The 25,261-nt window shown below is 37.7% G+C and overlaps 1 protein-coding gene and 1 long non-coding RNA gene across 17 annotated transcripts in view; one reads left to right on the forward strand and one right to left on the reverse strand.

Annotated features, from left to right (window-relative positions):
* Positions 1 to 5,222: 5,222 nt before the first annotated feature.
* The window catches only part of nrxn3a (neurexin 3a), a 651,034-nt gene continuing 630,995 nt past the window's right edge, over positions 5,223 to 25,261 (reverse strand). For 11 of the 16 annotated variants that reach the window (XM_078174850.1, XM_078174853.1, XM_078174845.1 and 8 more), the window contains one exon: positions 5,223 to 7,356. In XM_078174850.1, the coding sequence (XP_078030976.1) occupies positions 7,052 to 7,356 (305 nt within the window). In that variant the 3' untranslated portion in view covers positions 5,223 to 7,051. Of the gene's footprint in view, positions 7,979 to 11,101; positions 16,991 to 25,261 lie in introns of all 16 variants that reach the window. The other 5 variants (XR_013493310.1, XR_013493309.1, XR_013493313.1 and 2 more) reach the window with 2 other exon arrangements.
* On the forward strand, positions 18,522 to 22,425 carry LOC144466924 (uncharacterized). Its single transcript, XR_013493317.1, has 2 exons — positions 18,522 to 20,425; positions 20,552 to 22,425. It is a non-coding gene; the product is annotated as an uncharacterized LOC144466924 (long non-coding RNA).

Raw genomic sequence — 25,261 nt, forward strand, 5'->3', positions numbered from 1 at the left:
ACTTTAATTGAAACTGAAAATCTTTAGATGTATCTACTTTGTATTTCTTAAGTATATTTTCAGTTGAGGATATTTCACAATAATCTTAAAGATTATATTTTATGAGGATTGGGAAAAACGTCTGCTATTAATCAGTACAGTAGTTAAAATATTAAATATATTACTTTAAAATTTATTTTTTTTAATTTTACATCTAAACAAACACTGCAAGTTACAGATGATTTTAATCTGTTTTATGCAGTGTATTCAGACTTCTTACTTTGTTATTTTACAATCTTGAGCATGTGTTGACACTTTATTGAAGGCGTTTGATTGTAATAATTTAGGAAAAATCTATCCAATTATGAAATTTTCTGCAGAACCTTTAATGAAAATGTCTGTAAATGTAAGGTTTTTTAGGATATTTTACTTTCATTTTACAGTTTTTGTTTGGCAGCCGTTGCTGCCAGTCATTTGACTGTATTTTAAAGGTGTTTTGGGGTTTATTGAAGGTGTTTGATCATAATAATTTAGTAAAAATCTGTAAAATTACAGTATTTTTCTGCAGAAATTTTAGAATTGTCACTTTATTGAAGGTGTTTGATTGTAATAATTTTGTAAAAATCTATGAAATAACGGTATTTTTGTGCAAAAACTTTAGAATTATCACTTTATTGAAGCTGTTTGATTGTAATAATTTAGTAAAAATCTGTAAAATAACAGTATTTTTCTGCAGAAATTTTAGAATTATCACTTAATTGAAGGTGTTTGATCGTAATAATTGAGGAAAAATCTGTAAAATAACGGTATTTTTCTGCAAAAACTTGAGAATTATCACTTTATTAAAAATGTTTGATTGTAATAATTGAGAAAAAATCTGTAAAATAACAGTATTTTTCTGCAGATATTTTAGAATTATCACTTTATTGAAGGTGTTTGATTATAATAATTGAGGAAAAATCTGTAAAATAGCTGTTTTTCTGCAGAACCTTTTAATGACAATTTCTGTCAATTTAATGTTTTTGCACTGAATTGCAATATTTTACTTTTATTTGACGGTTTTTGTTTGGCAGCCATAGCTGCCAGTCATTTACCGTTTTTTTAACATTTTTTTTTTTTTTACAGTGTAGATAGATCTCCATCTCTCTCTCCATATATATATATATATATATATATATATATATAGATTGATAGATATGTGTATGTTTGTTAGCTTTACAAATAAATATTGCTATTAGTAGTTATAGAAAGTCAGATTGGTAAATTTAAATTTTTCGTTTGAGATGAAAAATAATTATTCTCCTTTTGAGAAAGTAATTTTTCTACAGTAACAGTCACATAAACAGGCAATAGTAACTAGTGAGTTTTCAGTAACTAGAGTGATTAGTCTGTTTACAATTTCCTGTGAAGAAAATAAAAATCACATAGCACAGTTTGTAATTAATCACAATTTAGATCAAAACACACAAAATAAGCCACTTTTTTATGAATGGTAAGACAACTCTGTGTGTTTAAATACCCTTTAAAATGAAATCAGGCTTAATATAGGTTAACTAAGGTTTAAAAGAAATTGTTTTGTATAATGATAAGAATAATGGTAATGGGATGGCAAAGTTAACCAGACTTAACTTAAATCAATGTTGGTTATTTAAGACTCATCACTTGTAGACAGTTTGAATTTGTGAACCAAACTCAGTTAACCAACAACCAGGAGAGGGCGCTGTTCAATTTGCACACCAAATGAAATGAGGCAAAGTAAGCAGAAGAGGGCGCTGTTCAATTTGCAAATTTGATGTGATGAGAGACAGCAGCCAGGGATGGTGCTGTTCAATTTGTAAATTCAATGTAATGAGGGACAGCAACCGGGGAGGGCGCTGTTCAATTTTAGATACAATGTAATGAGGCACAGCAACCACAGAGGGCGCTGTGCAATTTTAAGCCTGCAATGCAATTGGGCAGAATAGCCTGAGAGGGCGCTATTCTGAGGGAGTACTAAATAGTAGAAGAAGATTAGGGCAGGAAGTGACGGTTTAGCACCGCCCACTGAGTGTCTTCGGCTGTTTCGCCTCAGCAGCTCACAACTACTCAAAACACCCAGGGCAAAACATCATAGCCATCATGATGAGCACGGCGGCTTCACCCGTTTAGCACAGTTACCCAAGCAGGGCAATCAGCTAACACTTTATCGTTTGGCAACAATTTCATTCACTCTTACCAAAGCAGTGAATCACTTTAAAGCTCGGCAACAGTCAGCGCTGTTCCAACACAAGCGTTACCATAGCAACAGAAAAAACTTTTACCTCTTCACTGCTGTCTCGCAGCTGTCTCGGCTAGGTAGCTAATCTAACCAGAAGACACAGAGGGTCTGAATTAATTACAACTTTCTGGAGTATCGCAGCAAAACTGAATTAAAACAGGACACAATTATGATTCCGCGTTTCACGGCAGTCAGTGTGTCAAATAGGCCTTTCTTAATGCGTACGAGACGCTTCATATGCAGATATCTGAGAGATTATAACACAAATATATCATTTACCATGGTCTGAACGCGAGGATTTAAATCATCTAGCTTTTGGGTTTAGCGTCATCCACCCAAAAGTTATACTTTACTGCCGTTATTAATGCTCACACACAAATCAGAAGTACAAAGAGTGAAACACACACGATCGATCCTCCAGTGGACAACCTGCTCAGAATATGCTAATATGATAAACCTTACGGGGGCTATCGGGGAAATGTATTTCCACTATCGCCGTTAAAATCGTCAAGGTTTGTCTGCTTGTATAACCTGTTTACAGGAACAATGATTTGATAAGGCCTCACATGGACGACACCAGATATGTAGGGGAAATACCTCTGAGAATATTTGCACTCGTAATAAATTTTGGGGCACCACCCTCCTAACGAGGGAAGCGACTAATCAAATTAATAACTCCGTAAATCACTTAATAATTCGTCAGCATGCTTATCAATAATGAATCAATCTCAATATCTGGGTTATGAATTCTCTATATAGTGATCTCAGATCCTGTCCAAAAGATATATACACAGACAACGACTTAAATATGAAGATTTATTTTAACTAAATAGGTAACAACTGAATAAATGAATAGCAAATGATGATTATATGACACAACACAAAATTAACATTATATAAATGGAATGAAATGAGAAGTAACACTCGTGGGAGTTAGGCCTACTTAGTTTGGTGATAGTGGGAGAGTATATTAAAATAGCCTATATTATAAATGGGGAACGCAGGAATGTGCAAAACCATTCACATAGGCCTAATGAAACCTAAATTAAAATCAGGATAATTAACTAAGCCTCCTGCTCGACCTCACTGTTCACCGCACAGCGGCTCACTCAAGTTATGGACGTTTTGGCCTACTTTTAGCAGCAGGGATCAAAGGTGAAGCTCCTCTTGGGCCCCTGGACTGTCGCGTGGCAGTTCCCGGACTTTCCAGCAGAATGGAACAGCTGTCTCACAGCAGGAGGGGGAAAGCAGTTGAATTTGCGATGTCCTGTGGGTGCCCACTGGGCTGGTTCACGCTGCAGAAGGCCTTTGGGCTTGGCAGGAGGACCACTGTGGCAAGTGGCTGGCAGCTGCTGGTTCCGATGAATCTGGGGCGAAGAGGCTGGTTGGCAGGTGCTGGTCTACTTCATTCTGATTACTTGCTTATAATAATGGTGAATACAATATTGTTGGCCCTTCGATATTGTTGTCAAAGTTATTATCAACGCGCAAAAAATGTTGAAAACACTGGAGATAACAGAAAACTGGATCAACAAAATTTAAAAGTTCAAAATAACTTTGATCGTGAGCACAAAAGAGTTAAAAGTGTAATAAAGGAAATTACGCACTACAAGGAGGTAAAATATGAATAAGCATGGCAGAACTAACAGTACGAATAATGGGGAATAACTCGCAAAAGACTAGAAGACTGAAAAACTAAGAACAGATAACTAAAACCGGAAAAGACACTACTAGAATGAACAAAACAGCACTGAAGGGGGAAAAAAAGGAAGAAGGGACGAAGGGCAAAAAAAAAGGGAAGAACGGACCAAGCGGAAAAAGGGCATAAAGGACCGAGCCGTGCCGAGCACACAGGTATTTGACTGGCCAAAAAGTGGGCGGATTTGATCAGGGAGGCTTCTCTCGTGATGAAACATATATCACCATGGGATATATTCAGAGGAAACTTTAATGCTTTCCTGATACGAGGTCGTATACTTTGATATGTTACGTGCGAGGGACGGGTCATGGGGGTTTTTACTACCCAGACGTTATTGTACATAAACCTTGTTACTCGGTCTATACTTACTGACGTACTTTCATGCATCAGTTAGAATTAAACATTCACATTAAAATCTGATGACAGTTTCATTATTTGCTCATGTTGCTAGGCCACTGCAAATCAAATCTGATCAAACTACAACCACACAGTCCTGATGAAGCAGATTAGCTAAACAATGATTTTTCCTCATTTATTTATTTATGTTTAATGTCACGCCAGGGCCACACTGCCAGCGAAGTGCCACAAAGCACAGCACACCGAAATTCTCGCACGAGCAGGAGCAATTCAGTTCACATCAGACGTGCATTTCTCCACGCCGGTCGACAAGCGCTTCTGCTCCCAGCTGTTGTCTCCGTCACATTTGGGGCTGTTTTTCCATCATGGGTAAGTAAATAACCTCATAAAATTATACACCATGTTTTCCTAACAATTGTACATATATGTTCACTTCTTAGTAATTAGTATATGTATATAAACACACACACATATATACATCGCATTTGTCAAACGGGCTGTTTTATTTTGAAATTTGTTTTATTCTGAAAAATGACCGGATGCTGTTGTTGTTCCTTTGTTTGACTTCCTGCCCGGCTTGACACATTCGTTCGCGGCTCACGCAGAAAATAGGCCAGACGCCGAAACGATTGCTGCAGGGCCGGCCACGGAGCTGCGCGGCACGGCCAGCATGGAAGACACAATCAGTTAACATGGGCGCCGAAAGGAAACTGGCTTCGCTTCGAGGCTATTCGCAGCGCTTCCGCGGGCGGTGTGGCCCTGCCATTACACAGAAAAACTAAAAATTTGAAAGGGTCTTTAAAACTGTCTCCTTTTCTTAATCCAGTTGAGTCTAAATGACTGTATAGTAAGAATGAGGTTGTACTCAAAGTGGTACTGTATTGCCATGAATAATTGAATGATTTGATTTATCCAAGGACTACAGCATGATTTCAGAGAAAAAAAGTGTTTTATTTGCTGTCAAACTGATGAAAAAAGGTTATGAAAAGAAACAGTCATAACACAAAAAATATGAATTTCAGGCAAGGAAAACACTGCACCTCCTCATAATCAAATGGCAGCAGAAAAGAGAAACATAATGGGACAATAAAATATTGTTAACTAATGATCAAAAGGTGACAAGACAATGATTTGAGGTGACCAGTCCCATTTAAAAAAAGAGACCCCTCACCATTTTAGCTCGTTTAAACTGTGAACCCCCATCCATTATAGCCTCTTTGTCTTTCTGTATTTGTCATAACTCTGACTTAATTCTCTTTGAAAAAGAAATATCACTAATGTAACCCAGGACAAGAAAGCCAAGATACAGAAGGAAGGGCACCTTGTATTTGTAGGACAACTGCAAGTAGTTAAATATTCATGCAACTTTAGAAACATCTCTGGTTAGATCTCTAGGCTAACAATACATTTTATCCTTTATGAAATATCAATATGATTTTCCACATTGTGATTAAAGTTTTTCTCCATGTAAATTAACAGTTAGTATATTCTGTCATGAAATACGCTGATAAACCATATGTTTAGTCTGTACAGTAGAAGTACTAAAAATTACAACTGTCATGGTATATGTACAATTTCCTACCTACAAAGTACAACAGCTAGCATGTAATAAAATATGTAAACAAATTTCCTGTTTTTTGACACAGTTGACTGTGACAGCAGATAGAATTCACACTTTCAACATTTGATTTATTTCTGTATACACATTTCTTAACAGTGTTGTAGTACTGCAATTGTCTTCCTCCTGACACCTCAGTAGAAAAAGAGAACGACAGGCAACAAACTTACATACAGTTTTGCAAAGAGATAAAACCACCATTGGCTGTGCATCAATAATGGACCTTTTTTAGACATTGTTTTGTCCAGTTTAAATTTTTGAAGGGTTCAAAAAGAGGGCCTAAGCTCTGATCTGATAGTGAAGAACTGTTTGGCATTAATTATAAGAACATGGTCAAAGTTGAACACTGCATACTGGAAATTTACTGCACTGGACTTTACTGTAGAATTAGGATGGCATGCACTTTACTATCAGTTGCTTTTTATGCAGAGAACCCATCACTTCTATTCATTAAGTGAGTCTCACTGTCAAACAATGAGAATAATTGTGGTGAATCAGATGCCAGAGCAAATAGATTTTAGGAGATCTGCCGATGGCAATTTGCTCACTTTGTATCATTTTATCCACAGACATAGTTTTCTTCACTTGCTGTTGTTTTGTCATTTTTTCCCTTTTGCTTTAAGCAAAAATATGGTAGACACCACACTTGTGTTATGTATAAACCATAAAAAATTCTCATAATCTGATACAGTAAGAGTCCTTTTTTTAACCTTTACAGTAATGGTGTGCCTGACCCCCTCTTGTTAACACTACTTACATGCTGAAAATGTATAAGATTATGAGCCTTTTGTAATTAACAATTTTACAAAAAAGTTGTTTCAATGCCAAGGATCACATAGCTCTAAAAGTCACTTAGGAGAATGATGTAGCTATGGAATATTTCTATACTGATAATGTCTCTGACCAAATAGAAGAGTAAGTTCTCTAAAACTGCTATTTAGCCTGGTCGTTATGCTTACAATAGTAAGTGTGCTTTATATTACAGTACATATCTTCAGTTCAACTACTCAGCACAGTATAGGATTATTCAAGTTCCATGTTATACCATCATTTGTCATAGCTCCTTGCAAGGAAACTGATAAGTAAATGTTCTCTTAGTGCTTTCTTTCTTCATTCTCTCATCTTCACGAAAGTCTCACAGTCACACATAATACTCCTTGTCCTTATTTTTTTGTTTCTTGTTGCTGCCTTTCAAGCTCTGCTGTTTGTCCTTCATGACAGCGCCATTGCTCTGCACTGCTGAGTTGGTTATGTAGTTCCTGCTCTCGTCCACCTGGTAGGAGCCTTCATCCCTGTTCCTGTACTTATACATGGCATACAGAAGGATGAGGATGCACAGGGCAGCGGCCGCGACTATTCCGATGACCATCCCGGTGGTGCTGCTAGATTCACGGACCACTTCCGAGGGCCCTGGAACTCGCCTGACGCCCGGCTCTGTGGGGAGTGCTGTGGGTATATTATGGAACATTGGGGAGGTTATTAATGGGCCCCTCAGCTTGGTGCTGTCTACCTCAAAGGATGTGGGCAATGGAGCAACACTAGGACGGGCTGGGGTTTTAGCTCGCGGTTATTCATTTGGTCAGCCGGCTGTTTCGCCGGAGCATTGTGGAGGGCTGCGGTGGAGGCAGAGGTGGCGGTGGTGCGGCTCTGGTCGGCGGTTAGTGGTATGGCGGTAGTGGTACTCCTACCGCGTCTGGAGATTGAAGGTTTGTTAGGTCTAAAAGTCTTGGGCGTGTGAGCTTTGTAGCCACCTTCAAAGCCTGACGTGGATAAGGTCTTATCTGTTACCAAGGAGAAGGTCGTGTAAAAATCTTCATCATCAGTAGGGGGCAGGTTAGACTTGAACGCTTCCCCAGAGCCATACCCCGATATCACCAAGCCATCATCATCACAATCATCGCTGCCTCGGTCCGACAAGCAAGGTACCCCCGCCTCAGTGGCCTTGGACAGGGACTCTTTGGTGGTCTCAATAATGGTGAGGAGTGGGTGGTGGGTTGAGGGAGTGGGAATGAAGCTACAGAGGGGTGCGCTAATGGATCCTGAAGTACTGGGATGACTAATTCAGCTCCTAGGGTTGGACAGAGATAGGCAGTCATGAAAGATGGCAGCAAGTTGTTTTTTTTTTGTTTTTGTTTTTTTTTAATGAAACACACTTAATTAGATGCTACTGGATAGAGCAACAAAACAGGTGACAACAAAACCCAAACCAAAATCTTGGCATATCAATTTACACCCCTTTAATCAAGACAAAAGAAAGGAAATAGGCATAAATCGTATGTAAATTTCAAAAGGCTTAAGAGGTGTGCAAGGATGAGCCAGAAAATTGAGCAAAGTTTGCTTTAAATCCAGTGTGCTTTCTAATGGTTAAGTAATTGGTTCTTTCTCAATATCATTTAAGTAACTTTTAATGTAGAGTGCAATCTTGAAATGTAAAATGGTAAACATTGTTTTGCTAAATACAACTAAATGAAAGTGTGTTCAACAGTGTAGTCACAATCAAAAGGTACTATAATCACTATTAATCCTATTTTTCCCACTTTTTGAATAAGAAGGAAATCTTCTAATACTAAAAAAACACAATTCATTTCACAGCACATTAATTAAGATGAAATTAATGGTATTATCCAAACTACAGATTGCTATTATAATAGAAATGACAGACTGACAGCAGTGTCATTGCTCAATGACTCTCCAATCATCTTAAACCTCTTGAGTAATTATGGAAAAACAGAAAATTGCGGTCATAGTTCTACAACCTTTCTCAGACACAGAACTGTTCTGGAGGAAAGTGATCTCAAAGTCAATCTTAAAGCTAAAATTTAGTGAGAGGAAACAGGCAGTTTGTTTGGGCATGTAGTCACCTTTGTAACCACCAATAGTGAAGTTGGAACTGTAAAAAAAAAAACAATAAGAGAAACATCCGATAAATTCTCTGCAAACCATTTGTGGAAAGTAAATATCCAAAAATTTGCATTTTGTCACTACCAAGAAATGTGTGCATGTTAGTTTTATCAGTGTTTGTACATACAAACTTTTGTAGTTGCTAATTTACTGTATCAGATAGTCAGGTTCACATTTGTGCAAATTTCATGAAGGGTATTCCAGATCGTGGAGAGAGATTTTGTCACAAAACAGAAAACACTAATCATGTACGTTTCATTTACCTGTCATCCAAATGTTGTTGGCATTAGGCTTGGTTCATTATGGCTTATTTTTATCCAACAATTCATGACTCTGTCCTAAGAACAGCTCTGTGACCAAGAAAAAGCTGTCCAGCTCCAATGACTTTAAGTTTATATAATGTCAATGGCAGAGCAAAGTCACCTGAATGCTCAACCTTTGTGAAATATGTACTCTATTTGCCTTGAAGGCTTTGGTAGACTGCTTGTTAAACAATTTGGTCTCAATGTCTTTTTCTGTATTATTTAAAAACATGATGTAACATGGAGGCATGGTTAAGCAACCATGCCTCCATGTTACGTCATGTTTTTAGAGTTGAAACCCTCTTTAACAGAGCTTGGCTCAGTAACTTATCCAACACTGCAATTCAGTAACAACAAAAGGCTTCAAATGGCCACATTTCTTACACTGTAATTATGTTGCTCTGTCTTTGCAGAGTCTTCATGAGGTGTTAAACAACTTCAGTTATAAAATACAATTTGTTCTCTATTCCTCTATGCCACAGCACGGCATAAAAATGGGGTTGGGGTTTCGGGATGTCTGTACATCCGTCCCATTTTCCCATGCAATATCTCAAGAATGCCTCCAGGTAATATCCTAAAATGTGGCACAAATATCCTCTTGGACTGAAGGACAACCTGATTAGAATTTGCTGGTCCAAAGTCAAAGTTAAAGGTCACTGTGACCTCACAAAACATGTTTTTGGTAATAACTCAAGAATTTGTATGCTAATTATGACAAAATTTCACACAAATGTTTAATAGGATAAAATGATTAAGTAATGACATTTCATATCCAAAGGTCAACTTTACTGTGAGACTACAATGTTATGTAAAGCACTCTTCTAGCTCATCTACTCAATGCCATAACTCGGGAACAGAAGGGGAGACATTTGGTCAGATACTTAATTGGTAACACAAATCTTGGGTGTCTACCTTGAAACTGTTCTGAGTGCTTATATCACCTATGATGCCAGGTTGAAGATGTGGTTGAAGCATCCACGTTTTAGAATGTGTGGCTTCTTTGCAGCAGCATTCATAGTTAAAGCATTGTCTGCTGTTGTGGGTGCATATGAGTTTGGAGAGACATAGATTTAAACTGCAATTTTTTATGTGATGTTTGCATCATGACCTTCAATGCCAAACAGGACATTTAAGCAAAAATAAGCAGATATTCTGGTGACAAGGGCACTTTTTTGGGGGAGAAGTTCAAAAGAAGTTGGACTCATTTATCATGGAAATGTGATCTCAAGCAGGTATCTTTGAAGTGAACATTCAGAGTGCCATTGACATTAAAAGTATCCACTGCCATCAAGCATGTGCATACTTCATCTTTGATGCACACTGTGTATCAATTAAACTGTAATTTAATTCACAAATAATTACAAACACCAACATATACATTCACAAACATAAATCTCTGTGGATCAAACAAATGTCGTTTTATTCTATAATTCAAACAACAAAACACTATTAAAGACTCATTTATCAGATTCAGTTATCAATGTTTTCAGTATGATTGGAGATGCAGTTTGTAAGCTTTTAGACTACCTATTTCAAAGAGATGTTTGTAGTAGGTTGGTAGTACATGTAACACTGTGTTCATATAGAGTACCACTCAATGATGACTAGTGAGTCAGCCTATACTATAGGACTTGATCCTATTGAAACACGTGGTGTATCATAGGATTTGTGAGTTGATTATTGTTTTTGATTAGTTTTGAACAGGAGTCATTTATATGAGGAAATTCTACACTTGTTAGACAGCAGTTTAAAACTAGCACCCACCTGTTTTCATAAGATTGGTGTTTCCTACAGGACTAAATAATTCAGTGATGTGAAACTGTTTAAACTGCGACATGTAGCACCAACTATGTTTCTTCATCACTTTGTGTTTAGGGTGAGATACACAAGAATAAACATTTTGCTCCAATCACCACATTTTACAAACTGCATCTTCAAAAAAATGTCAAATGGAGTGTAAACATACATACTGTATATTGTCAACTTACATCAACAAATTGCCCGCATGATTTAGGCATGAAGAAAAGAATTTACAAAGGAAAAGTTGTGTAAGAATGTTGGATAGCCACAGTACCGTTACAGATCATTTTATTCATTGTAGACTGTGTTCTATCTTAAAACACGACGGTACAGGGAGGCAACAACACATACATCCACAACACATAACATAAAAATAAACACCATAATTCTGTTTTTTATGTTTTGTTTTTCCTTGTAAATAATTGTTTTTACAAAAAATTGTTTTCATTCCAATAGACTTCAATAGTATCTAAAATCTATTCATGTTACAGTTTTTGCTTTAATTGTAATTTGATCTGTAGAATGGATGGATGACTTTATACTCTAATATCTCTAAAGACAAGGGAGAAGGTGAAGAAGGGGTGGGACCTATGAACATACTACATAGGAAATGAGGGTGATGAGGGTGACAGTGTAAGTCAGTTGCCATGTCCATGTAAAGGCAGTACGAAGCGGTCGGGCGGCATTAGAGCTTTTGGCTGTAAGGAAGGGATGGGGATATACAAACAATGAGCAATATACATGCCCATCTACAGAAAAGAACAGAAGAACTCTAACACTGACAAATCTGACAAACCCTAAACTGCAACTTCTTAGCCATGCAATTCATTTGTTTTTTGTCTTACAATCAAAATATTATTCAGCAAAAATTATTTTGTTTTGTAGATTTTTTTTTAAATGGAAGATATGTGAGAAGTGGATCTGAAACAGCTTCACCTACTAATTTGTGGGCTTTTGCACATATTTTTTTTTGCACAAAATGCCTCAAATTGAGTTGATTGTGCAACCGTTTATATTTTTCAAACTTTTACTTTTTTATTTAATATTTGCCAGGAAAGCATACTGTAGGAAATAAAACACACAAGTTAGTGTCACTCAAGTAGTTCCAAATCCCCCCCACCCCCACCCCCCACAAAAAAGAAACATCTAATAATAACAAAAAAAAATATTTCGCACTTTGATTTAAATATTATCTGATTGACAAAAAACAAAAACAAAAATAAAAAAAACAAATAAACATACTTAATAAGCCAAAAACCATAATCAGAACCAAAATGGCAGAGATCAATTGGATAAATACAAAAAAAAAATATGACCTGTTAAAATTATCGAATGAAAATGTTTAGATGAAAGAACAAAGCCAAAATTTTGCACACACTACAACCAGGTGCACACAATATAAAACAGATACTGCTGAGAGAGGCACTCGACTGGAGGTCGGGCTCCTCTCTCATGCATTTCTCAATAACAAATCTATTTGTAATGTTAGTCTTGAAACATGAACCGGCCGTGCAGTCTGGGTCTACATCAGAGAGAGATGGTACTGGCTGAGAATGGGTTATTATTATAATTTCTCGGTTTAGTATTAGTCTTACTGCAGGATGTTGATGCATGCTTAAAGTAAGTTGCATTTAGGGAAAGTAGAAAAGAAACAACACAGCAAACTGGGAGCAGGTAAGACTGACCAATGGAAAATTGTGTCCCAATCCCTTACTATAAAGAGAATTGAGGTAATGTAACACTTTGTACTGGCAAGAAACAACATGCAATACTTATGATACAACATGTATGCAGACAGATGTCAGTGAATTCTGTATGCAAACTGACACGTTTGAGTATACATAATTTTGTCACTTTACCAGTGTGGACAACACCCCCAACCCCCAGCCCAGCCCTAACCCCCACCCAAAAGACAAAATCTGGCTGAATGTAGTATGCAATTGGGACACAGCTCAAGTTTAACAAATAGCAGTGAGGAAGTGGAGCAAAATAAAAACACCAAACATATATTAATAATATTTTGTGATGTACAATTACATGAAATGCTATTTATTTGGAACTGAATTATGATAAAGAGTCAAAAGACACACTTAAAGCTGATATCCATAACATTGTGAATGTTGTCGCCCTGTGCACTGGTGAAAGGCAGAAGTGTAAACTAAGGTACCAACTTCTGACATTACTGATGGAATTGGGCTGTTGAATTAAATAAAAATAAAAACATGTTATACATGACACCTCCATTGTTGGCACTGTCGAGCATGGCAGGTGTGAACCAGCAAGCAATGGCCAGCTAATTTGTATTTTTCAATTGCAGTTTATAGTAGGCATGATGGCATGTAAAGTCACTCTCCACTCAAAAATGGGTTTTTCTGTTGTGTATGTCTAACATCATGTCTGACCTTGACTATACTGACTTCAATCCGTGCAGCGTTTGTCACTAGACAAACATTCACATTCCTGTACTGAAGGAGGCGATGCCTGTCCATTTCCCAAAAATCTGAGATTCAAACATATCTCAAAAAGCCTCATATTAGATTAGATTAAATCATTAATATGAAATCCAGTCACTGTCTAATATGGAAAACACATACAGATTTCAACCCAATGTGTAACGCTTATCTGTTAAATTTTTTATACAAAAATTAGTTAGAAAATGTTTTCATTCATTACCTGTAACTGCTTATCCTATTCACACAGGGTTCACACTGGACTGTGAACTGTTATTGTCACGCATTGTTGTGTCTGTGTGTGAGTGTGTGGCTCTGCTCGTCTTTCTGTTTAGACAAAATTGACAAATATGTGGAAGTATGAGATGCATATTCTATTATCTATCACAGTCAGGTCGTTTTTATCATATTTGGTCCACATTTTATAGCATTTACAAGACATTTTCAGAGTATTTTCTTGCCAGATAATACTGGCTCATGGAAAAAATAGACCAGACGCTGAAACTACCACTGCAGATTGCAAGCTGGCCGGGGTGCTCGGCCAGTGTGAACAGCCCAATCGGTTAACATCAGCGCCAAATGCAAGCGGACAGCACTTCACAAATCTGCGCTTCCGCTTCCATTGTGCCTTGTGCATTGTTCCATTTGTTGCCACCCCCCCCCGCAAAACTGTGCAATGGAATTTCCGCCCTTGGCTGTGAGGTAACAGTGCTAACCACTGCAGGAAACTGGAATTTTAAAATGACTTTTCTTTTTTTTTGTCAGATAAATATATAATTTAGATTTTGGAGTCAGTTTTCTAATTTTCCATTTGTGGAATGCTGGATTGAAAAACAGAAAACTGAAAAATCAAAAATTGGGGTTTTTATTCCCATTTGTATGTTAGGCTGCCTGAGAGGGTGGGCTCTAAGTGCCAGAGTCAGTAATTGGTGTCACACCTGGATTCAAGGATTACATCCAGTCATGACCAAGCGCAGATGCTGTTGTTGTAGCTGAGTGTCCTTGGTTTTTCACTTTATGTTAACATTTGTCAGAGACGCCAACTCATTTAGAAGACTTTGTGTTTATGTTAATACATAGCATGTAACTTAAGAGCTCAAATGAATTTCCCATATAGCCCAGGATTAAAAAGCTAAACACACTAGCCTGTGTAGCACGAATACAGAAACATTAAAAACACCCAAGTATCAGTCCTGTGTTAAAATTCATACTTAAGTAAAAGTATAACTAGTACTTTAAGTAAAAATACTGATTTGTTACCTCTGACTTAACTTTAGAAACCATTTGCTTTGTGTTCTATTTTAAAAGCTTGTTATATCATCCATTGTGCCAAATCTTAATCTAATAAGCAGGCAAGTGCACAGATAGACCCCATATGATGCTCAAGCACCTGCCCTTGTGGCCTCTGACTAGATAACTGCCCTTTTCACATTTTTTTTTTTTTTTTTCAATTTCTTTAAATAATCTCAGATTTTAGTTTTTAAATTTGCCCCATGGCATCAATTTTCAATTAAATGTGTGTTGTATGCCCAACAACTGCAACTGAGTCAAGCCTCTGCCCGTCCCTCTTCAACCTACCTCGCTGTCACAGTCACCACAGTTAACGCACACAAGTCGAGCGGTAACTATAGTGTTTGCTCTAAACCTTGGCATTGTTTGTCACTGTTGTGAAATCAAAGAACTATTAAAACATCTTAATACAACTAGACTAAATTAGACAATAACCCACTATTAAGCTTAACAACAAGTAAGCTGGCCTGGCATTAAATTACACCGTCTCCCTCCAAATCTGTGGCAGATTCAGGTTCACCAACTGCCAAGTGCGAGCGAAACTTCATGTGTCTTCATAAACCAAAGTCAGCCTGAAATAATGTTTACATCCCCCACACCATGACTCTCATAATTCATTTACAGTGTTGGACAAGCTTCTCTCAAAATGTAATTCATTACATATTACTAGCTACCTTCATTTTAAAGAAATAAGTTACTTTACACGTATAATATCTGTGTTTAATAATGCATTTCTTACACTACTTTTGCGTTACTTGACCTCAGAAGAACTAAGAATGATTAAATAATCTAGACCTCTTTAAATAAACCTTGGACACAGGGACAGGCAGGCAGAGGATCATTGTCTGATAAATTATGAGATATGTATCAACATTTGTGTGCCTATCATATGACACTCAATACATAAATGCTGAGCAAGGTCACTATGATGAGTACAAATTAATTGGGAATTGGGAAGACCCACCTGCCGGTTCCCGGTGTGCCAATCAGCTACAACAGCTGACCCAATGCAATGCAATGCAATCTGTTCTCTGGGATTCTTTAAGAATATTTCAAACTTTTTTAGAAGATAATTATCAATAAACAATAAATGTAGAAAGAAAATGTGCATTTGTAGTAGCTGCTAGGTGTATTTGTATAGATATTTAGACACGTAATATTTAAGCGAGACAGACACTTCCCCTGCTTATTACTGTGCACAAATGTACCATACACTGAGGCCTCAAGAGCCCCGTCGGAAGTAGGGGTGCGGGGGGGTGGGGCCGCACCCCCTCCCATCCGCACCCCCGCACCCCAGCCTCCCTACCCACTGCATTACGCTTTAAAAAAAATAAAGAATCTGAATTTAAACTCAGTTTGTCTGACTTACATTTATCTCTTTCATATCATTAATTCATAGATCTATGCTTTTGATGTGATATGCAACCTGCCTGACTACATACAGTAGCCTTGGCATCCAGGATGTTGTATCCATCCTGCAAACCTTGCAGCCCCAAACCCGCTCCAAGCTGTCGGAGGTGGAGAAGCTCATTAAGCTCTGTCTGGCCCTGCCCATATCTGTCGTGGCATCCGAGCGCTCTTTCTCAGCCTTGAGCAGGCTGAAAACCTGGCTGCGCAACACCATGACGCAGGAGAGACTAACACATTTGGCCATTATGAACGCTCAAAGTGGCCTTATGGATGAAAGCGATGTCTCGACCCTGCTTAAAATCTTCATCAGTAGGTCAACTGAGAGAAGATCCACTTCTGGAAATGCATGAAAGCCCTGAGTCAGGAGCGCAGACTTTTCTTTTTTTCATTCAAGGTTACAAATAATGTTATGTTCCTTAAATGGCTTGATTTAGTTATCAAAGTTTCATTTTCTTAACAATAAAGATGCCATGTTCATCCATTCTAGTTCTCTTATAACTGCATGTTATTATAAAATAACTTCAAATCAAATCCTTAATCACTGATAAGTGTGCGTGCTTCCCCCACCCCTCCCAACAAAAATCCCACCCCCCCTCTCAGAAAATAGTTCCGACGTCCATGGGCTCAGAACAGGAAAAAAAAGGCATGAAAGTGAAGGCATCATTCAGTTTTTTTTTATTGGGCAAAACTTGTAGAAAATCAAAGGCTGTCTCTGCCTAACACTAGTTCCATCTAACAATATTCAGACAAATCTAACTTTTGAACTAAGGTGTCTTACAATTTCATTAACAGCCAAATTATAGACAAACTTCACTGCAACAAACACTTTTCCAATCGTCTTTATGAACCTGTTTCAGTAGGAGTCCTGAAGGATTGTCCTGAGTTGAGATGAGAGGATCTGCAGGAAGCAGGATGGCCACAGCATCACTACAGGAGACATGAGGGAAAAATTGGATTTAAGTTCAACAGCTCAGATCATAGTCCACATCATTAAGCTGCCGTATTATCAAACATTACACAGAAACATTTAGACTTGTATAGCACTAACTCCTCCTGACTCACAGTGTAAATAACCTCTTTATGTGCAGCTGCTGCATCTGTGCATACTGCATAACAAGGCTAATGTTAGCTACAATGGCTATCATATTTAGCTATTTCCTCCTGGGCAATACAGAAAAATAACTATGTATAGCTCTGAAGTTATATGCTGTATATCTGCATAACAAAGAGTCTTCCCCATGAGTTGGTGTCTCTGGCAAATGTGCATTTAGAGGGAAAAACTGACAAGACTCACCTACAACTGTGTGCTCTGTGCATGGCCATGACCAATGTAATCCTTAGATGCAGACGTGACAATAGGAAAGACAAGCAACAACAGCTTGCTAATCAGACGTAAATTGAGTTGGGCCCTGAGACACAAATGGAAATAAAAATTCTCTAATATTTTATTTTTTGGGGTCCTGTTTTTCCAACATTCCACAAATAGAAAATTGTATTTTTTTATTTTTTATATGGAAAGTTGAAGTGATAAGCGTTACACAGACCACATCACCCACAAAGAGACCTGAAACCTCCAGCGCAGAGCAGACCTGTCAGTACAGAGAGCAGAGTTTGCATTAATGTAGTGAAAGTTTTGAAAGCTGACATGATAGAGTGTGTGCAGTTTTTGGATGTAAACTGGACCAATGTGAACACACTGTATCGCTGTAGCAGATATGATTGTATGTTTCACAACCATTAACACTGTGTCAGCCTGGTCCTAACAAGAATAAAATATGCTTACTAGGCTAATCAATCTGATTCTCTGCTAGTCATCAATTTTCTTGCCAAACAAATTCCTTATCTTACTCTGCACCAGAGTGAGGCTCAAACGTGTGGCTGAATCTCTTTCTCTTTGCTGTTTTTGAGATGCATTTGAAACTGATGAAGTATATGTTATGTCAGCCGTCTGCTTAAACATGTTGCCGAAAAGTTAATGAACGTTGATGCTGATGACATAGCCCATGTGATGTCACCGCAAAATGACTGGAGGTGTTTGCAAACCAGTGCAAACCAGCACCGCATGGTTTGACTTGGCACGAACAAACGTGTCAATGGTTAAGCCCCATTAGTGCAAAATCAGTGCCACTGTCAAACCACAGTTCTGATTTCTATGTTTTACTGAAAAATATCATGTATACCAGCTTTAAACCCATAGTGTTTTTGACATATGATTTAACATTTTGCTTAATGCAACCCACATAGGTTTTCCATGTAAGTAAAGAACAAACAAACAATACAATCAGAGAGGAATTCCATAAGATGGCACATGTCTGACTAGTCTACGCTCAAGGAGAAGATGAATGGAGACCAATTGTTGCCTTTAGGAGAGGACACATATTAAAAACATATGGAGTATAAGCAACATTTATCAAGTGTGATTTGTGACTTTGTCACAAAGCTACAATGTTTTTTTTGGGGGGAGTTTTTCCTTATTCACTGTGAGGGTCCTAAGGACAGAGGGATGTCGTATGCTGTAAAGCCTTGTGAGGCAAATTGTGATTTGTGATCTTAGGCTTTATAAATAAAATTGAATTGAACTGAAAGAACTGAAAACTTTCAGACTATCAGCAGTTCAACCCATAGCTGACTCCAGCAATACCCTGCTTCACCGTAAACTCAATAAATGCTGTGTTGTTTTTCATTTTTGATCTTTGGTTTATTTCTTTACAATGCCTCAACAATGTTTTTACAAGCAGAAATTATGACCCACATTTTTGGTTTTTGGCAGCAATCTCAGGTGACGCAGTATAAAGAGCGACAGAGTCTATTTAGGGTGGGAGAAGGGGAAGGTTGATGGATTAAACAAGCACTGGACTTTCAACTAAAGGGCCAGTGTTAGAGTCTCTGTGAAACCCAAAGTCAACATTGAGTTATTTTCACACTGTAATGCAGCATGTCAAGGTACATCACGTAATGTATGTCAAGTGAGTGGTGAAACATTATATGTGACAGATGTCAAGTGAGACATGTCACTTTATGTTACCTTAGTAACTATATCATAATGTTGTTTCTGAGCGTAACCAAAGATTTTTGTTGCCTAAACCTAACCACCCAGTTTTGGTGCATCTGCGACTGTTACCTACGTGGATAATACTACAAACAATTCAACACTATTCTATTTGTTGTAAAAAATATTTGAACAAATGCATTTTAGTTTTGAATCTGTAAGGAGATCCGTAGCTGTGCATGTCATTTTGTGAACAAATGAAAAACAATTAGGAAAATATTTTGCAGTTGTGAATCAAATTTTTACAGTTACGCATCAAATTTTCACAGGTACAAAATTTTTTTACAGTTATGCATCAAATTTTCACAGGTACAAAAAAATTTCACATGTACGCATCAAATTTTCACAGGTACAAATGGATCAACCTTCAGGTACAAATCAAATCTGCAAGTACAAGTAGTTTCGACTTTCATTTGACACGTTCCTGTGAATAGCCAATCAGGACGTTGAGATTAACATATCATTTGACTATCCAATCAGAAATATATATATATATTTACCATCCAATCACAGAGCCAGGAGGGCGGGCCTTCAAAGGCTGCCGGCTGTAACCTGACTTGACCGTGGATGTATCATGGTAAGAATGCTGCGTCAAGACTCCAACGTTTTCTATCTGTACATGAACAATATGTTCCTAAAGTTAACTAACTACAGAGAGGGAAGGTGAATGATAATAAGCTAAGAGATGAGCTGATGGTACATGGTTCAATGGTTTCCATTGTCATTACCACTGCTAGCGACATAGCTAAGGAGCTAACTGAGGAGGCTACATTGATTTGGCTATAGGAGCAGAGAATGATAACTTATGAAACGTGTTACAAGCTTACTGCAAGCTTACTGTAGCTTGCACGTTAAGGACAGAAAGGTTTGAGCTGTTGTGTTAAAGAGCAGTCTTGTTCATTTGTGGCTCTTGTGTTTGAGCTGCAGGCTAACAGTAAGCTAGCGGAGCAACAGTGAGGCTGCTGTCAGTGAGCAGTGTAGACAGTGACAGCTGCTTTACACGTTGTTTCAATAAACTGAGCAGCCCTTGGAGGAAAAGGCGAGTGATTGTATGTAACTCTCGATCGTTTGTTTATTCGCCCCATAACAACCAGATTACCTGCACAATAATCTTGCATTACCTAAAAACGGCAAGCCTGTACATTGTCTGTAGTGCCAAGTGAGAGACCGTGTAAACAGAAACATGTAATGATGTACTACTGTGTCTGTGTATTTTGCAGCTTGGCAGAGTACCAGTAAAAAAAAAAGAGAGAAAAAAATATTCACACTGAGTTTTCATTCAAGTGTGCAACACTTGAATGAAAAACCTTAAGGTGATTTAATAAACTTTTCCTGGAATGTTTTTTTTTTTTTTTAATGATTCATTGTCTTTCAGTATACAGAGCCTTTAACAAAAACATATGAACTAACCAAACCCTGTTTTTTCTCCTCGTCTTTAGGTCCTTACTGACCCAGATGTCGACAGGGAGGGGGCAGTGATGACCCATGATAGTAAGGAGAATGGTATTCTGTTTCCTGAATTTGAGTCACACTTATATAGGAAGAGAAGACGACCCCATATCACCTTCAGATTCACATGGCCACAATCTGCAATCTGATAATATAAACTGCTTTCTACACTGTACAGTACTGTAGTACCACTCATGGTACCATTATTGCTCATATGTAAAGCCTATAATGTACTATATACTATGAAGCTGGACTTTGACTTATTTCTTTAAAGAAAAACAGCAGAATACTCCTTTAACCTGAGGCTGTTGACACACACACACACATATCAAACAGTGGAAATGCAAAAATGGATCAGTCTGCAAAAGCCTCTGGGTCTATGACAATATTCTGTTACTTTTAAGAATTCAGAAATTAATTATTATTCATCTCCCCAGAAATGAGGATGTACATTGCTTACAGTCTTTTTGAAATGTGGATTAAAAAAAAAATCTTGCATAGCACATGAACAACAGTTTTGTACAGTATATACTTGTTTACAGTGTGTTGTTTCATGCAGGTAGTATTAATATTTTTGATTTAAATTCAGTTTTTACGTAGGATACTGTGCTTGGAAAGGCCAACCTATGTCTGCATACCCATCTCCATGCAGTTAACCCTGCTTTTTTTCACATCTGCTATTTACATTTTACTTTCTGCATTGTATTTATTTTTTTATGTCCCTGTACACAACTTCATAAATGACTAAACCCTGACTAAATGACTATACCCTGTGCATGCATACTTCTATGTTCCATACCCGTGTAGAAAGATACCTGACATGGGGTTCATGTTTATATTTTTCATAATTCTACAGCTTGCTTTTTTCTTATTTTCACCTCACCTATGTAAAGTTTTTCATTTATCCCTTCCAATGTTGCAGTGTGACATTGTAATTTCCCTTCAGACACTTGACAGTCTGTAATCAACCTAGGAACTGAATCAACATTCCAGAATATCTTTAAGCACATTTTCACAGACAGCGTACCCTAAAATTTACTTCTGCCTTCAACATCCAGCAAGAAATGTTAGTTTTACTGCAGTACAAAATGTCAGAATGCAGGAACTAACTCCCTCAGTTTTGCTGTCTCTCCAATAAGATACACTGTTAGGACTTTACAACACACTAAACTCTGTAGAGTCAGTTAAGAATACAGTAATAAAACCATTATCAAACTGGATGTCTACTTGTTATGGTGTTTGTCAGTCACAGTAAAAATCTGAATGGTTTTACCTGAATGTAATTCTAATGTCTGCAATAATGGGGATTTTCCTATGTTCTGTCCTTTTTTTTTTTTTTTTTTAAATGATATACACCACGGGTGTCTAAAGTAATTTTAGTTAATGGGCCACATACTGCCCAATTTGATCAGATGTTGGCCAGTTTGGTCAGTGCATTGAATATTAACCAATAGATAACACATTCCAATTTTTCCCTTTCTTTTAGCGTAAAGAAGTAAAATTAGCCTACATTCTTAAAGTATTAGCTATTTATAAATCATCCATTCATAATATATAAAAAAGCCTGACAAGTATACTACCCAGCATAGAAGGCCCGTCCTCCTGGCTCTGTGATTGGATGGTAAAGCTAAAGTATAGCTATAGATAGTCAAATGATATGTTAATCTCAGTGTCCCAATTGGCTATTCACAGGAATGTGTCAAATGAAAGTCGAAACCACTTGTACTTGCAGATTTGATTTGTACCTGAAGGTTGATCCGTAACTGTGGGACTTTTTTGTTTTCACACACAAAACAAAAAAGCTTAAGCTTCAGTTCTGTGTTTACTGTTTTGTACCTGTGAAACTTTCTTGTACCTGAGAAATTTTTTTGTACCTGTGAAAATTTGTTGCATAACTGTGAAAATTTTTTGTACCTGTAAAAATTTGATGCATAACTGTAAAAAAAAATGTACCCGTGAAAATTTGATGCGTAACTGTAAAAAAAAAAAAAAAAAAAAAAAATAACTGTAAAAATTTGATTCACAGCTGCAAAATATTTTCATAATTGTGCAAATCTTTTTCATTTGTTCACAAAATGTCGTGCACAGCTACGGATCTCTGTACAGGTTCAAAAATAAAATGCATTTGTTCAATTATTTTTATACAAATTCACAGATTTGAATGCAAGCATACAAAACTTTTTCACACAGTTATGAAACTTTTCCACACGTTTACAAGACTTATGAAACACCTTTTATTCCATACAGGCTCGCTACGAACAACACTGGACTCTGTAGCTCCTCTTAAAAAGAAGTTAAAGTTACAATGTGTAATTTACGTGGTTGTTTATTAGCAAATATCAACTATTGCTTTCATAAATATATATTTACTAAAGTGTAATGCAATTCACATACAAATGGAAGCTTTCTCTTAGAGTGATTTTTCTATATACACACAGGCAGGGCGCAGTCTGATGGAGGCTGCCCTCTTGTGTCGCCATATTTGAATACAGTGGCTGAAAGGGATATACGTGCTTCGCCTTTCGCGTTTACCTAGAACTTGCCGTCACTGGAGACGGTTAAGGTGAAGATCAATCTGGGGCGCTTCTGCGTGAACCTGCTTTGTACTTTTATGATTCTGTCGCACTTTAAATGGAGGACCACACATATGTTTTGCCCCGTAAGAGGGAAACCACGCCACAAAATAAAAGAAAAAGATCAGATAAGTGAGGACGGGACAAAATGCGGAGTGAATATCGGCGTTGCTTATTCAAGTGGCGGAAAGAACTCCTGAAGGGGAAGGATTTCACAAGGGATGCGGAGGTTGCCTGCTTCCCGCTAGACAGGTAATTCAATCTGATATTTTAAAATTATTTTTGCTTCATGTTTGCAACTACTTTTCCCTCTCGTCTAAGTTCGAGTGACGGCTACGTTTACGTGCTAACGTTATCCTAGCCTTGGCCAACGTTATCCCAGAGCTACAGCTAAATGGTTAGCCCAGCCTACAGCCTAATCTGTTGATTCCTCTCGTGCTGCTGCGAAGGCTGCCACCCTCTCCTCCTCTTCTTCCCTCTGGGTAGCCGAGACACTAACGTTACCTCCTCGCCTGGCTGTTCCTGCACCGCCTCTACCCCCTCTCCCGCTTCCTCCCCTCCCTGTGTCCTGTGGAAGAACACTCTGGAAATGCATATAATCGTACCAACCTATATTTGCCGCACTGTGCCGTGACTATCACATAAAATGTGTTATCTTAGCATTACTGTGCTAATGTTTGCTCGTGTTACCAGAACAATTAGAAATTAAACACTCCTAACATATATCTCACAGATAACCTATATCTCACTGGTAAGCTATAACATATCGTAACATGGTTTAGATTCCTAAATAAATATTCACCTTGTCGCTAGATACTCCTGAAAAACACCTCTGCTGTCTGCGCAAGGCTTTTTGTCCTACGAGGCCACCGTCACTTACCCAACGGGAGGGGTGAGCGAGTGAGCGCTGCAATCTAGAATTTGACCGCTGATGTCACTGTTACTCACCATTTTTACACACTGAGGCTTTAACAAAGCAAAGAATTTCACTCCTTGGTACAACTCTCAAACCCAAAAACTAAAACAAATATTGTGAAAATTTGAAAGGAATTGGCGATTAACAAAACTAGAACAATCTCGTTTAGCCTGGGAACAAAGTCTCAAAACATGTAAGCGGGGCCTCCTCAATGCCAGAGCAAACTATTACTCAGCATTAATAGAATAAAATAAGAACAACCCCAGGTTTCTTTTCAGCACTGTAGCCAGGTTGACTGAGTCATAGCTCTATTGAGCCTTGTATTCCTTTAGCCTTTAGCAGTAATAATTTTATGAGCTTTTTTAATGACAAAATTCTAACTATTAGAGGCAAAATTCATGATCTCCTGCTCACAAACGGAACCAATCTGCCCTCAAGCACAGCTGTAAGACCTAATATATTTCTAGATAGCTTCTCCCCGATTTCTCTTCAACAATTGACTGCAATGATTTCTTCATCTAAATCATCAACGTGTCTCTTAGACCCCATCTCAACTAGGCTACTTAAGTAAGTCTTACCTTTAGTTAACACTCACATATTAGACATGATCAACATATCTTTATTAACAGGCTATGTACCGCAGTCCTTTAAGGTGGCTGTAATTAAACCTCTTCTAAAAAAGCCCACCTTGGATCCAGAGGTGTTAACCAACTATCACAACCATTATCTAAACTTCCCTTTCTTTCAAAGATCCTTGAGAAAGTAGTCACAGACCAGCTGTGTGATTTTCTCCATGATAATAATTTATTTGAGGAATTTCAGTCAGGATTTAGAATGCATCACAGCACTGAGACAGCACTAGTTAAAATTACAAATGATCTTCTGATTGCTTCAGACAAAGGACTCGTCTCTGTACTTGTTTTATGAGATCTTAGTGCGGCATTTGACACAATTGACCATCAAATTCTGCTACAGAGACTGGAACATTTAATTGGCCTAAAAGGTTCTGCACTAAGCTGGTTTAAATCTTATTTATCTGATCGTTTTCATTTTGTTCATGTTAATGATAGATCATCTCTACATAATAAAGTTTGTTTTGGAGTTCCACAAGGTTCTGTGCTCGGACCAATCCTATTCACTCTATATATGCTTCCCTTAGGCAACATTATTTGAAATCACTCTGTAAATTTCCATTGTTATGCGGATGATAC

Source organism: Epinephelus lanceolatus, chromosome 15, assembly GCF_041903045.1.
Source record: "Epinephelus lanceolatus isolate andai-2023 chromosome 15, ASM4190304v1, whole genome shotgun sequence".
Classification (NCBI taxonomy): domain Eukaryota; kingdom Metazoa; phylum Chordata; class Actinopteri; order Perciformes; family Serranidae; genus Epinephelus; species Epinephelus lanceolatus.